This window comes from Podarcis liolepis, assembly GCF_965112155.1.
Source record: "Podarcis liolepis genome assembly, chromosome: 2".
NCBI classification, from domain to species: domain Eukaryota; kingdom Metazoa; phylum Chordata; class Lepidosauria; order Squamata; family Lacertidae; genus Podarcis; species Podarcis liolepis.
The window spans coordinates 116,364,386-116,380,126 of NC_139555.1; the positions used below are offsets into that span (position 1 = coordinate 116,364,386).

The window sequence follows — 15,741 nt, forward strand, 5'->3', positions numbered from 1 at the left end:
TCCAGTAACTGTTGTTTTTAACTGCTTTTCTGTTCTTTTCTCTCTCTGTGCATGAGGGAGAAGTGCTGCTGAGAGAGATGTCTCAGGATACTATCGTGTGTCAGTGTGATCTGTCTGAAGTGAAACAGTGGAAGATCACTAAATGCTGATCAAAATTACTGCTCAAAAGTTCAAAAACAGAATTACTGCTGAGGTGAAAGTAAAAACCTTTTGTAAGAAACTGTAAGACAATTCAAGTGAGAACATGCCTGTGTTTGAATAAGCATGAGATTGTAAATATATTTTTCTCAGTTATATGTTTATGAAAGTAAGGTTCTTTTGAATACCAAGAGTCTGGACATTGTAGTCTGTAAAAAGGAACTATCACCTAGAACAGCTATTTTGCTTCTTAGCTATAAGCTACTCTGTTACTTTGGATATCATCAAAATTCACACACAGACTGACTATAATGTTGCATACAGTATAAGGTTGGGGAGTTGAGAAGTGGGGATAGAGGGGGGGAGGGGGAAGTAAAGTTTCATTATTTTACAGAGTGCATATCCAAAGTTTTTGTGTCGGTGACACATGCATAGGTTCTCCTTCTATTCATTCATTTTCATTGGCAGTGAGAAAGATCGGGCCCCCAGGGCATAGTTGGTTGCCTTCAGTTGACTGCAGTGAAGGGAGAACCAATTGGAGGAACAGATTGTTGCAATTCTTGGAAAGGGATGGAAAAGAGCACGGCTGCATCGCGGTTTGGTCTTTCAAGTACTTGTTGTTAAATACAGTGGTACCTCTGGTTACGTACTTAATTTGTTCCAGAGGTCCGTTCTTAACCTGAAGCACCACTTTGGCTAATGGGGCCTCCCGCTGCTACTGTGCCGCCGCCACACGATTTCTGTTCTCATCCTGAAGCAAAGTTCTTAACCCGAGGTACTATTTCTGGGTTAGCGGAGTCTGTAACCTGAAGCGTATGTAACCTGAAGCGTATGTACCACTGTACTCTGTGAGTTGAGTGAGGCTGAGAGACTCCAGAGAAGTGTGACTAGCCCAAGGTCACCCAGCAGCTGCATGTGGAGGAGCGGGGACACGAACCACATTACCAGACTACCACTCTTAACCACTACACCACACTGGCTGGAAAAAGGGGAAGTTCTTTTCTTTGCATTAAGTTGTGACAAATAAAGCAATAAATTTTAAAAACAACCCTTCTTTCAATGCTTTCTTTTTAAAGCAAAAAAAGATGTAGTGCCATAGTTTGAACAGTTTTGCCTTGTATGGGAAGGATATATCTGAGATACAAATGCACACACAACGCTCTCCCCTCCATCCAGGCGAGGAGGAGGCATTGTCAGGAGTTTAAAGGCACATCCCGGCTGGCTAAGGTGCGAAGCAGAGCCATGGAAGGGGGTGGGGTGGATTCTGAGGACCACAGGCCACATGTGCAATTGGCTCCCAGTACGTTTCCGAGCACAATTCAATGTGTTGGCGCTGACCTTTAGAAAGGCCTCGGTCCAGTATACCTGAAGGAGCATCTCCACCCCCATTGTTCTGCCCAAACACTGAGGTCCACGCTGAGGGCATTCTGGTGATTCCCTCCCTGTGAGAAGCCAAGTTACAGGGAACCAGGCAGAGGGCCTTCTCGGTAGTGGCACCTGCCCTGTGGAACGCCCTCCCACCAGATGTCAAAGAGAAAAACAACTAACAGACTTTTAGAAGACATCTGAAGGCAGCCGTGTTTAGGATGCTTTTAATGTTTAACAGGCTATTGTATTTTAATATTTTGTTGGAAGCTGCCCAGAGTGGCTGGGGAAACCCAGCCAGATGGGTGGGGTATAAATAATAAATTATTATGATAAATTATTAAGTGGAAATCAGGTAAGTGTAAAGAGAACTGTTTCAACCCAACTGTAGTGCATATGTAATACAGCCATACCTTGAATGCCAAACGCCTTGCTCCTCAAATGTTTCAGAAGTCGTATGTCCGACACAGCTTCTGATTGAGTGCAGGAAGCTCCTGCAGTCAATCGGAAGCCGCGCCTTGGTTCTCATACGGTTCCAGGAATCGAACGGACTCCCAGAACGGATTAAATTCGAGAACCAAGGTACGACTGTACAGGGATCAGGATCAGTGTGTTTGCAACTTCAGCTGTAAGTATTTTTCACAACTTTTTTTAACAGTAAAAACTTTTAATTAGTTCTATTTGACAAGAACTATGGAATCTCTTATCTGCCACACAAGAAACAAGGCCTAATTCCACCCCCACCCCACCAACACACACCTTAATCCTCTCTAGCTATTTGCTGGTCCATCAACCCTGATGGACCTAGAAATATTCCCAGTTCCCCGAATTGCTGTCAAAACTATCCCAAGGTGGTGTCAAGCAGATATTTCCCCTAATATTTCCTCACTTCAGACGATCTGATCCAAATCAACATTCATAAGCATGGAAACCGAATATGTTGATGCTTGCCTAAGTTTCCCAGATTGGCAACTTGCAATCCCAGTTCCTGGCAGTCTGTTTCTGAACTGGGAGGCATTGGCTGGTTCCTGTCACCTGGCAGCTGGAGGTTTCCAGAGAGAGAGTGCAGAGGGCTGAGGAACCAGATGCTGGGACTTCAACTGGAGTTCAACAACACATGGGCCCCAGCCCTGCTATATGCTATATGGAGACAAGGAATGCTTTTTCCCCAATCAGATTCAGAACTATTTCCTGTCTTTTTACCTAGGAAGTACGTTTCTGTTCCACACTTCCCTCATCAAGGCCGCTGCAAGATATATTGCTTTCACGCACACAGCAACCCTGTGAGGGAGGTTTCACATAAAGATGGTGACCAGCTTTAAGTCACCCAATCAGCTTCACGACTGGGGAGGGATTTGAATTGTCCCCGGCATTTGTGGACCTAGACGCAAGGAAACCTGTGGTCCTTCAGAGATCATTGCACTCCAGCTCCCATGAGTCCCAGCCAGGATGGCCAATGGCCAGGGAAGACGTGAGTTGAAATCTAACAACATCTGAAAGGGGCCACAGGATGCCAGCCTTTCGCCAGGTAAATATTCTGTAACCATTTTGTCGTGCTGGCTCACTTTTATTTTTCATGTTTGAACGTACAAAGGAACAAACTGTGCCTCAAAGAGGAAAGATCACCCAATCTCTGCCTCACCACCAGGTCGATTTCTTAAAGGTCCGTCACAGAAGAAAAAAATGAATATAACCAAGCAATATAGGTTAATACATTGCAACCATTTGCCTCTACCTTTGGCACCAGCCTACACTTAAACACTCTGCTGTGGGGAACCTTTCGTTATTTGTTAAATGAAAGGCCAGTGACCCATTGGAAAAATCTATTTTGTGGGGAATGGGGTCCAAACAGAAGCAGTGGGGACTCATCTTCTATAATCTGCAAGATAAAAAAATGTAAAAATTATATAACTTCACAGCTGAAGATTTTACTGTTTGAGGGCTCTTGTGTTTCTAATATTTTGTTGGAAACCACCCAGAGTAGTAGGGCAACGCAGTTAGATGGGTGGCGTACAAATGATAAAATTCTGATGATGAAGAACTTAAGAAAAAAATAAAGAAGAGAATATATATAAAATAATGATAAACATTCAACACAGCAGCTTTTCAGTGTGACACTTGTGGCTGTGTTTCTTTTTCAAGCTCACTTTTGCCTGGCGGCATCAACAATGTGGCTGCTAGCAGCTGGCTTTCCAAGTTCACCTCTGGTAATCGGGGGTCCCTTGCAAGAGACCCCTCCATTCCCCGAGCCGAGTTCTTGCTGTGAGCTGGGCCCCTCCTGCGAGAGAAGCTCACGCTCTCAAAGAGCTTCAGCTTCTCTGGGGCCAAGAGAGCGGCGGTGGCCACAATGCACTCCTTCACCAGCTCGCCTCTGGAGAGCGGGCGAAGCTTTTTGGAGACCAGCTCGCTCACCACAAAGCTGGCTTGCTCCACGCTGTCCATTTCCTTCCTTGGTTCCGGAGCGATGCCTTGCTGGGCGTGCAGGTCCATTTTCAGCGCCTTGACCTTCTCCTCGCGCAGCTGCCCTTGGAACTCCTCGTACTGGATGTGCTTCGTCCTGTAGTGCCTCTGCAGGTTGGCCTTCTTCAGGATGGAGAGGGCCTCACCACAAATGAGACACACGGGCATGCCTTTCAGCTCCACAAAGAAATAGTCGTGTGTCCATTTCTTATTGAAAATGCGGCACTCCAAATCTATCTTCCTCTTCTTGTGCGACGGCATTGCAACCAAATGATCTAACAACAAAGAAACGGGTGGAGCGGTTAACTGGATTTCTTCCAGGGTGAGGGGAGTGATAATATAATTATAATCAAGAGAAAATACTGGAAACCAAGGCTCCACAACCGCCATCTTGTGCTTCAGCCACCTTCAGCCTTATTAGTGGGAGATGCTGCTGATGACATCCTTCCATGGTAGGATTAAAAACTCAGATATGTAAATTAATCGCCAAATGTCTCCTTAAACCTAGGCTACGGTCGCCACAATGGAATGCCGAGGTGCCATTTTTTACTTTTGGCAATGAAATTATCCTTATTATTCATTTCATTTCTATACCGCTTTATATTTTAAAGAAAAAGCCTCAAAGTGCTTTACAACACACCAAATAAAACAATCCACAATAAAACCAATTCAAGCTATGATATTTCAGATCATTCTCCCCCCCCCCTGTGGCGGTTTTCCCGTGTGTCAGGAGAGAGAGGCTACCTGGCTGAAGCTCTTAGCGCAGTCGGGGCCATGGGAAAGTTTCTCTCACCTGTGTGGATTCTCTTGTGCCTCACCAGCTGGGAGCTGATCCCAAAGCTCTTCCCGCACTCGGAGCACCTGTATGGCTTCTCCCCCGTGTGGATCCTTTTGTGTGAAGTGAGCGACGATTTCCAGCCAAAGCTCTTCCCGCACTCAGAGCACCGGTAGGGTTTCTCTCCGGGGAAAGCCCCCTTGCGCGCGGCGAGGGAGGGGCCGCTCCTCAAGGCTTTCCCGCACAGACTGCAGTGGTCGGGGTCCTCTCCCATTTGCATCCTCTGACTCTTGGGAAAGTTGAAGCTATGGCACAGATTTTCACAGTCCACGCACATATTTCTTCTTTCGCCCTCAGCGAGTCCCTGTTTCACAGGGCTGTCACATACGATGGTGTCCACTTCCTCACAAGGCACTGATTGCTGGAATGTTTCTAGTCCCTGTTGAGTCAAAAGCCAGGCTCGATTGTCATGACGGAGCAAGTCGTCCTCTCTGGCTTTCCCCAAAGGTATTGAGTTGAATTCTGCTTGCTTCGATCTTTGCAATGGAAGATTTCCCTCCTTCGCCTTTGTTTCTGCATTGCCTGTGGGGGTAAAGAACGATCTGAGGAATCTGTGGGGAGAATGTTGAATTTTTACCCTGCCCTCTCACACCCCGAGACACGTCCTTTCAGAGCCGACCCTATTCCTGTGATGGTAATCTTTAACTTTTATTCCTTTTGAAGTTTAAATAGTGGTAACTAGCCCTGGGACCTGCTGGTGAAGGCCAGGTAATAAATTGAAGAATAATGATCATTTCCAGTTCTACAATATATTTTCTGAGACAGGACAATCAGAACTATACACAGTATTCAAAGTATGGTTGCGCTATAGGTTTCTAATAAGTCTGGCAGTTCTACATTTGCTAACTTTCCAATGATTCCCCAACATGGGATTTGCCTTTTTTCAAAGCTGCTGCAAACTGGATGGACATCTTCATCAATCTATCCACAAAATGAACCCAAGATCCTTCTCCTGTTCAGTACTGTGGTACCTCGGGTTAAGTACTTAATTCGTTCCGGAGGTCCGTACTTAACCTGAAACTGTTCTTAACCTGAAGCACCACTTTGGCTAATGGGGCCTCCTGCTGCTGCTGCGCTGCTGGAGCACGATTTCTGTTCTCATCCTGAAGCAAAGTTCTTAACCCGAGGTACTATTTCTGGGTTAGAGGAGTCTGTAACCTGAAGCGTATGTAACCTGAAGCGTATGTAACCCAAGGTACCACTGTATCTACAATCTCAGACCACTCAGCATGTTATGCACTGAAGTTCTCACCCTGGGCCAGCAGGGGGATACTGTAGATAGTTATGCAAATAAGGGATCGAAAGTGACGTTCAGTGATTGGATAGTTTTAGAAAGTTGTTACAGTAACGAGGTACTGGAGCTCTATATAAGCAGGTTGACTGAGCCCTTCAGTTCAGTTCAGTTCTGGCCTCTGAATAAAGAAGAGCTGTTTGAAGAATCGCTTTGTTGTCTGATATGCTCACCCACAACTTAACACAGCACATACGTGAAGCTAGGATTTCTTGCCCCGACATGCATCACTTTCATACTTACACCAAACAGCACTTGCCATTTCATTGGCTGTTCGCCCACTTTGGAGAGATCCTTTTGGGGCTCATCACAACTTTTCCATATTTACCACCCTCCATAATTTGGTACCACTGGCAAACCTGGCCAAACGTCAAGGCTCCTTGCAAACTTCAGGTTGTTTATAATCTAGTTTAAAAGCACAGGGTCAAAGACAGATCTTTGGGAGACCACACGTCTTACTCTGTGGCAGCGCTGGGGAACATGCGGGCCTCAAGACATGGCCAGACTACAACTCCCATCATGCCTGATCACTGGCTCTGCTAACTGGGGAAGTCTCCAGGTGCATGTGTGAAGCCTATCAGAGAATGGTACATAAACTGGTGGAGGTATTGTGGTCTCTTGTTGTTGCAACTGCTCCATAAAGCACAGGTCTGGGAATAGCTGTCTAGACACTAGGCTGGTGTGTGTGGGTTTTTTTGGAGCCATGGAAACTACTATAAGTGTCAGCTTGGACAATAAAGAACTAACTCTCTGCTGGGTACATTCCCTGGCAGCACCCTTGGCACCCAGCGACATGCAGAGGGTCGCAGGTTTCCCCGTCTGCTGGAGCACTACTCCCCCCTAATTTGAAGGAAGCCCTGTTTAAGGAAGCTTTTAACGTTTGATGTATTTTAATATTTTGTTGGAAGCCACCCAGAGTGGCTGGGGAGGCCCAGCCAGATGGGCGGGGTATAAACAATAATAAATTATTATTATTATTATTATTATTATTATTATTATTATTATTATTATTATTATCCTGGCCTGCACACCATGGGAGCTGTAGTCCCACATGTGGAGGGCACCAGGACGGCAAAGGCAGTTCCAGTGCCAGTGCAGGAATCATCCCCACAGAGGCCATCCAACAGTGAGATATGGACATGGGGATCCTCACCCAGCAACCTGGCAAGTTCCTCATTCTCCCGGGCCACCTCCGCAGGGAAAAGCAGCTCCACAGCATCTGAGGGATCCTCCTCTGATTTGGGGGACTTAACAGTCACTATATGAAAAGGCTCCGGGAGCTGAAACAGGAAGAGAGACGCAGCCGGTGAGATGAAGTCGCTTATGCAAGTTAAATGGCACCATCCACACAGAAGACGGAGGTGTCAGCAGGCTCAGAGGGAAACCTTGGGTGGCAGCCAATGTTAGCCTTACTCAGAGTAGACCCATTGACGTCAATGGACACGACCGACTTAGGTTCATGACCTGGAGTACAACTTAGCTGCATACACTCCCCATAGTTTATGAAATTACAAAAATATCTCAGACCTTTCTCCCCACTTGCTCCGCCTCTTGCAGCCTCAGCAAGAACTCGTCCGCCAGGGCCAAAGCCTGGGCACAAGTCTCCGGGTTGCGCTCCCGGACCCAGCACTGCATCTCCAGGGGCAGGATGGTCAGGAACTGCTCCAGGGTCACCAGCTCCAGGATCTGCTCCTTGGTGTGCCTCTCAGGTGTCAGCCACTGACAGCAGAGCTCCCAGAGCTGCCTCAAGACCTCCCAGGGCCTTTCGGCCTCCCGGTAGCCAAAATGGCGGAAGCGTAGGCAGCGCATCTCCAAGCTGAGAGCTTGCTTCTCCGGAACCTCTTCCTTCACTTTCACGGAAAGGTCCAGAGTTTGATGGGCCTCCTGGACTTCTCCCGGGAGGCCTGGCAGGCCTTGGGCCACACACTCCCTTGTAGGCCACTGGTTGCCCATGGCGACAGCCTTCCCCGAGGCCTGGGAGTCCTTCAAATCCTCCTCTGGTGTGAACTTGGATATCTGCGGAGTTCTCCAGCCTGACTGAGGGCTCTTCATCGTCTTCAGGAACTGCTGCCATTGGGCATCCCAGCACTGCTCCTCCGGCTCTGGCTTAATTTGTCGCAGGGTCGCCCCTGCCTGAAACTCTCTCAAGGCCCCAATGGGGGTAACCTGGGGGTCTTCCCCTCCTGCCTCCAATCTCTTCTTTTGGAAGGATCCTGTCAAGTTCTGGTCTTCCATTGTTATTCTGGCTGCAGAATGGAGAATGGAAAGCAAACAACCATCAATACTTGTGAACAGAGGAAACTCCTTTGTTTGGTTACATCAGAGATGGGGGGAGCTTGTAGCCCTCCTGTTGTATGTATGTATGTATGTATGTATGAAGGTAAAGGTAAAGGGACCCCTGACCATTAGACCCAGTTGTAGACGACTCTGGGGTTGCAGCACTCATCTCGCATTACTGGCCGAGGGAGCCAGCATACAGCTTCTGGGTCATGTGGCCAGCAGGACTAAGCCGCTTCTGGCGAACCAGAGCAGCGCACGGAAACGCCGTTTACCTTCCCCGCCAGAGCAGTACCTATTTATCTACTTGCACTTTGACGTGCTTTCGAATTGCTGGGTTGGCAGGAGCAGGGACCGAGCAACGGGAGCTCATCCCATCGCGGGGATTATTATTGTTGTTGTTGTTATTACCAGCCTTTATGGTTTTAAAACTTGCAGTTAAAAAATACAAAAAAATAAAAAAACCCTGTCCATGTTCCACAGCCTCAGCCAGGGTGACCAATGATATACATTCTACAGACATACAGTATATTTTTGTAAATGGCTTAGAGGTGTTTTTTCAGTCAAAAGGCATGTCAATTTTGTTAGGTAAATAGAAATAATTCAACAATGTCTGGAGGGGCACTGGTTCCCCCACCTGTGGCCTCAAGGGAAGAGGCATGAACTGTGCACAAGCATTGCACATCTGCGGGGAAAGACAGTAGTTCAGTAGTTCAGAAAGCTCAGTAGTTCAGGAAAACGCTTTGCATGCAGTTGGATTAGATGACCCAAGAGGCAGGACAAGAGCCCCCCACCCTCTCCCATTACTGCAGTCATTGGCACATGCTCCTTCCGAACCAGGAAATCAGCGCAGGGGTGGGGATTCTGAAGGCCGCATTCCCTACTGGGCCACATGTCAGAGGTGGGTGGGACCAGAGGCAAACATGAGCAAAGCAATGAGCAAAATTTTTACCTTTGTACAGCAAGATAAATTTACACACACACACCCTTCTCTATCCTCCCTGCAGGCAAGCAAGAAGCATTCTCAGAGTTCAATGACCCGTCCCAGAAAGCAAAAACATGGAGGGAGCAAAGCAGAGCAGGAGAGGAGTAAACAAGGCAAGTGGGAAATTTGCTGAACTAATAAGAGTGAAGCTGACTCCAAGAACAGCCGAAAATCATTGTGATCGCGAGTGGAGGAGCTGTGAGCTCCCAGAAGTTGTTGGGACTCCAATGCCCATGAGCACCAGCTGGTCTGGGCAGCGATCACAGAGGATGGGATTTAGAATCCAGCATCATCTGGGGACGCCTGCAGGCGCCCCATCCCTGGGGTTGACCAGATGGACCAAAGGTCTGATTCAATAGAATGTGATCATGTTGAAAGTCAGATATTGGCACAGAAGATCCCTTCCCATAAATCAGAGCATGGGATATGTTTGTTTTCATATATATATGTTTTCAAACATACAGTGGTACCTTGGGTTACAGAGGCTTCAGGTTACAAACACTTCAGGTTACAGACTCCACTAACCCAGAAATAGTACCTTGGGTTAAGAACTTTGCTTCAGGATGAGAACAGAAATCGTGCGGCGGCGGCGGGAGGCACCACTAGCTAAAGTGGTGCTTCAGGTTAAGAACAGTTTCAGGTTAAGAACGGACCTCCAGAATGAATTAAGTTCTTAACCTGAGGTACCACTGTATATACGGTATATGCAATATGGTTTACACGCCTGAGTGGACTTGCCGTATTTTTCGCTCTATAGGACGCACTGGACTATAGGACGCACCTTGTTTTAGAGGGGGAGAACAAGAAAAAAATATTCTCCCCCTTTCTGCTCAGCGCCCCTTCAGCGAAGTGGCAGGAGAAACGGAGCCCCTTCCATTTCTCCTCCCGCTTGGCTGAAGGGGCGCTGCACAGCTCTCCCTCTCTGCTGAAGCCAGGAGAGTCTTGCTCTCTTGGCTTCAGCGAAAGGAACCTGAAGCCTGCAGAGCGCAGCGGGAACTGGCGCTGCGCTCCGCAGGCTTCAGGCGGCTATCCCTGAAGCCTGGAGAGTGCTCCCTCTGCGCTTCGGAGGCTTCCCGTTGCTATCGCTGAAGCCAAGGAGCCTGCATTCACTCCATAAGATGCAGACACATTTCCCCTTAATTTTTGGAGAGGAAAAAGTGCGTCCTATAGAACGAAAAATATGGCAGGTATTTATAAGGCACTTAAAACAGTTCAGTGAAGGAACCTGCCTGATATTAATAGGCAAGGAGTTCCGGAGATTAACTTCTCGTGCATGAAAGGATCAATTCTTTGCCATTGCATAAACTATGGAACTCACTGCCACAGGAGGCAGTAATGCCCACCAGCTTGGACAGCTTTAAAAGAGGAGTGGACAGATTCAAGTAGAAAAAGGCTCTCAAGGGCTACTAGCCAGGATGCCTATTGCTCCGCCTCCACACTTGGGAGGCTGAGATGCTTCTGAATTCTAGCTGCTGGAAACCACAGGAGGGGACAGGGCTCTCCTGCTCAGCTCCTCCTTGTGGGTTTTCCATCTGGGCGCCTACTTGGCCACAGTGAGAACAAGATGCTGGACTAGATGGGCTATTGGCCTGATCCAGCACAGCTCTGAGATAGCCCATTCTTGGCTTTGATGTCAAAGAGCCATGGGCAACCCTCTTCTCCTGCTGCAGTGGGTTTCTCAGCCACCTGGTCCTTGATGCGAGTTGCGGATGTACTTATTTGGAGTGTTTATTTCCCTGACCACCCTGGAAAAATTCCTTTCTTTTCTTTTTTTTCTGCAGGCTTTAAAGTTTTGCCTGATGTACATTTTTGTAACTGTTGTAGAGGTTGGATGGCCATTTGTCAGGGGTTATTTAGGTTTGAATTCTGCGTTGCAAGGGGGTTGGACTAGATGACCCTTAGAGTCCCTTACAACAGTTCTATGAATCTAATGTGCAGAACGAAAATTATGTGGCGCACACTTGCAGGAGATTGGGATTCTTATTCTACAGTTATCTCACATTTCATCCAGGAAGTTCAAATCAGCATACGACCAATCACTTCCACATCCATATTTTTTAATAAAAACGCTAACAAGGAAGGTTAGGTTGAGATAGTGTCCCGAGTTCACCAAGGCAGCGTCGTGGCTGGGTGACGGCTTGAACCCAGGTTCCCCGCCTGCCCCAGTTCTAGCTCAGTCCCTTAACCACTGAACCACACGGCTCCGCATTAAGCAACCGTCTTTTTTTTTGCTTAGACTTTCCTGCAGGAGACACTTCTCTGCCTTTTCCTTCCCAATTCACAACTTTTCTCCCCAAAACAGTCCCCTCTTCGCTCACCTTTTTTTTATTACTATTGTTCCACTTGCAGGATCCCTTGCAGCCCCTCGGATGTTGCAATCCAAAATGGCCAAAAATTTGAGAAGGCAAAAAAAAAAGAGAGAGAAAAAGTAAGCGGAACGGAGAGAGAAGAGCCTCTCCCACCTGGCCAAGGAGAAACAGGAAAAAGAATTGAGCACACCTTGGGGGTGGGGGAGAGTGCCCGTCTAGGAAACGCCTCTCTCTATCAGTTTAACCCCTAAGAGTCCGGGTGGCTCATGGCATAAAAGCAGGAAAGGAACAAGGCAGCCCGGCCCCTATATACATGAAATGGATGCAAAAGCAATCAGACGCGGGTGGGATTTTCTTAGATCAGGGAAACATCTGGCCCTTCAGAGAGTGTTGGATTACAGCTCTCATCCTGACCATGGACAGGAAATAAGACTGATGTATAGGAAGCTTGCATGAGTGTTAATGTGCTTTATTCTATTGTGGCTTTAACTTTTCTGTATGTATTACATTATGGTTGTAAAAAAATAAATTAAGTGATATTTTTATTTTTAATGTAAAGCGGTATGAGGTGTCCACCCCCCTCCCTACAATATATAAATTCTATGAAATAATATACAAAAGAAAGTGAACAAAGAAAAACTTGGTCCTGGATAGCTCAGTTGGTTACTTTGGTGCTGATAATACCAAGGTTGCAGGTATGATCCTCATATGGGACAGCTGTATAATCCTGCATTGCAGCGGGTTGGACTAAATGACCCCCAGGCTCCCTTCCAACTCTAGAATTCTGTGATTCTCACTTTACAGATTCAGGACAGATTACAGGAAGGACAGCTACCTGCCAGGACTGGCTGTGATCTGCCTCCATGGTCAGAGGTAGCAATGATTCTGAATACCAGTTGCTGGAAGCCACAGCAAGAGAGAGGGCTTTGGGGCTTAGTCCCGCCTTTAGGTTTCCCACAGGCCCCTGGTTGGCCTCTGAGACCAGGATGCCATTGCGCTGACCCAGAAGTCTCTTCCTATGTCCTTATGGAATTACAGGAGTTGGTGTCCAACAGCATTGCAGGTTTTTCACCAGCATGTTTACTGAAACCTTTCCAATATTTCTTTTTCTTGTTTTAAAGCTCACTTTGATCACACCTGGAATACAAGAGACTGATCCGGAACAGGTATATTGTAGAGAAATCGTTCTGCAAACGCAAACACGGGGATATCCTAGATCGGAGATAATCCATGTTGTGTCCTGTAAGTGTCATTGGGACTCCCAACCCCCATCACTCCCAGCCAGCAGAGCCCAATGGTTAGGGATGGCAGCTGTAGTACAGCAACATCTGGGCATAGGTGTCTACAGGGCGGCGATAATTTTATTTATTTATTGTGTCTATCTTGCCCAGAGGCTCAAGGAGGTGGTGTGCAGAGTTCTCCGCCTCCTCTAATCCCCACAATGACCCTGTGAGGTAGGCATGGTGGCTGCTCCTCCTTTACCACCACCTGAGGCAACTGACAGTGGCCCAGGGAAGCCCTGGCATGCTGAAGGTAAAAAGGTAAAGGGACCCCTGACCATTAGGTCCAGTCGTGGCCGACTCTGGGGTTGCGGCGCTCATCTCGCTTTATTGGCCAAGGGAGCCGGCGTACAGCTTCCGGGTCATGTGGCCAGCCTGACTAAGCCGCTTCTGGCGAACCAGAGCAGTGCACAGAAACACCGTTTACCTTCCTGCTGGAGCGGTACTTATTTATCTACTTGCACTTTGATGTGCTTTCGAACTGCTAGAGCAGGGACTGAGCAACGGGAGCTTGCCCCGTCGCAGGGATTCAAACCGCCGGACCTTCTGCTTCTGATCAGCGAGTCCTAGGTGCTGTGGTTTAACCCACAGCGCTACCCACGTCCCTATGCTGAAGGGAGCAAGGGAGGGAAAAAAGAGGTTGGAGAGGAACAAGGGGTGATGGAGAAAGAGTGCAACAAACATAGGAGGCAGCAAGCAGCACACTTGTGGGGCTGGACTGCCAGCTTTCCCAGCTGCCCCCCAGCCTGTCACCTGAGGTGACTGCCTCACCCAGCCACAGAGGCAGTCTGGCCATGGAGCCAGAGGTTTTCAACCTTTTTGGGTTCATGGCTCCCTTGACAAATTACATATTTCTGCGGCACCCCTGTGGGGCTCAGGAGTCCATTTGTGTCACCTCTTGCCTGTAGAGCTGGCAGCCTCTCACCCCTTTTTGAATCCTCCCTTGTGGATTGTTGCCTCAGCCTCCTCTCTTCTCCCCTCTCCTTGGGAGTCCTATGGGCAGCTACAGCTGTCACCTTTTGTCTTTGAGCTGCGCCCGCCCTGCCTCTAAAGAGAGGTGGCTTCTCACAGTGCCCTACAGGTGCCTAGGAAGCACCCCCTGGCCAGCCCCTGAGGCACTATTTGCCTGGGGAGCTTGTAGCCAGGCTGCTGCAACAAACAGCTGTGCAAGCCTTTGGGAGGCAGAGACTCCAGAGGGCATCTGAGGAAGGAGGGAAAGAAAGAGAGACAGAGGCAGTGTTGCCCACAGCACCCCTTCAGCATCATTCAAGGCACTCCAGGGTGCCACGGCACACTGGTTGAAAACCACTGGGCTAGGCTGAGATGAAGTGACTGACCCACGGTCACCCAGAGAGCTTCATGGCCGAGTGGTGATTTGAACCATCTCCCAGTCAAACACTCTAATCCAGTGGTTCTCAAACTTTTCAGTGACCAACCCCCACTTTCAGAATAAAAATATGTCAAAACTGGTCACTCCAAACATATTTCTGCTCAGTTAAAAACAGCATTGTGTGTTCTTTATAGTCTGTTCTTTATATTTTATACTACCATGAAAAGTTTAAATGTTTCTTTGACTGCCCTTGAATATTCCCACCACACTTGCCACCCTTTCCTGCCACACCAGTGTGGTGTGCCACACACTTTTGAGAACCACTGCACTAACCACTAGGCCACGCTGGTTCTGGTGCACGGCTACCTCACTCATCCCTGGCCAGAGTTGGCAGGGGGAGAGGGAGCTAGTCTCATGGTCAACGTCTCTTGCAAGGCTGTTATGGCAAAGTGGTAACTTAAGTATTATTATTTTTAACATTTGGTTTGTTCAGTTGCCTGCTGGGACCTAGACCTGAAAGGTGGTCTGGGTAGACGGAAATAGGTAAACTTTAGCAATATATTCTGTTGATTATTAATCGAGAGCTGGCAGCTGCCCTGGAGAGGCATTTCGTGTTCTAGCACATTCCATGCATCTGCAGGCCCTAAATATGAGCTGAAGTGTAAACAGGAGAACAATTGGTGCCGGAGTGGTGTGCTAGGACATTTCAAGCCTTGAGAAATCAGGAGAGAGCAACGTTGCTAAGAAAGCGATACAGTGGTACCTTGGGTTAAAAATGCTTCAGGTTACATACGCTTCAGGTTACAGACTCCGCTAACCCAGAAATAGTACCTCAGGTTAAGAACTTTGCTTCAGGATGAGAACAGAAATCATGCTCTGGCGGCACGGCGGCAGCAGGAGGCCCCATTAGCTAAAGCGGTGCTTCAGGTTAAGAACAGTTTCAGGTTAAAAACGGATCTCCGGAACGAATTAAGTACTTAACCCGAGGTACCACTGTAGTGGATTTGAAAACAGCCTATGTTTAGTCTCCAACTCCCATCATCCCCAGCCAGCATGGCCAGTAATCAGGGATGCTGGGAGTTGTAGTCTGAGAACTTCTGGAGGGTACTAAATAGGGGAAGATTAGAAAGAAGGAAAGGGCAATTGGAGGACAATAGAACTATCAAGATGGAGACACACACAGAGATTGAGATTGAGAGAAGCCCAGTGAAATTTTGAGGGTACACTGATAGCAGAGAATCTAAATCAGGGTTTCCCCAACTAGAGTCTCCAGCTGTTTGGGGGCTACAACTTCCATCATCCCTAGCTAGCAGGATCAGTGGCCAGGGATGTGGAACCCCAGAGCCAGGGGCAAACTTTGGCCTTCCAGCCAGGTCTCCCTGTATGACCCTTGGAATGCCACTGAGGCCACACCCCTTCTCCCAGGCCACACCCCTCACTGGTCCCGCTACATGCCCTCCTCAACTTCTTT

At 48.0% G+C, this 15,741-nt stretch overlaps 1 protein-coding gene across 1 annotated transcript; it reads right to left on the reverse strand.

The window, feature by feature from the left end:
* Window positions 1–2,672: 2,672 nt before the first annotated feature.
* Window positions 2,673–12,823, reverse strand: LOC310701314 (uncharacterized protein). Its single transcript, XM_083492034.1, has 5 exons — window positions 11,670–12,823; window positions 7,617–8,335; window positions 7,243–7,369; window positions 4,757–5,320; window positions 2,673–4,238 (listed from the first exon to the last, which is right to left on the reverse strand). The coding sequence occupies exons 2-5, from the start codon at window positions 8,322–8,324 to the stop codon at window positions 3,610–3,612; spliced, it is 2,028 nt and encodes a 675-aa protein (XP_083348160.1). The 5' UTR covers window positions 8,325–8,335; window positions 11,670–12,823; the 3' UTR covers window positions 2,673–3,609.
* Window positions 12,824–15,741: the final 2,918 nt, after the last annotated feature.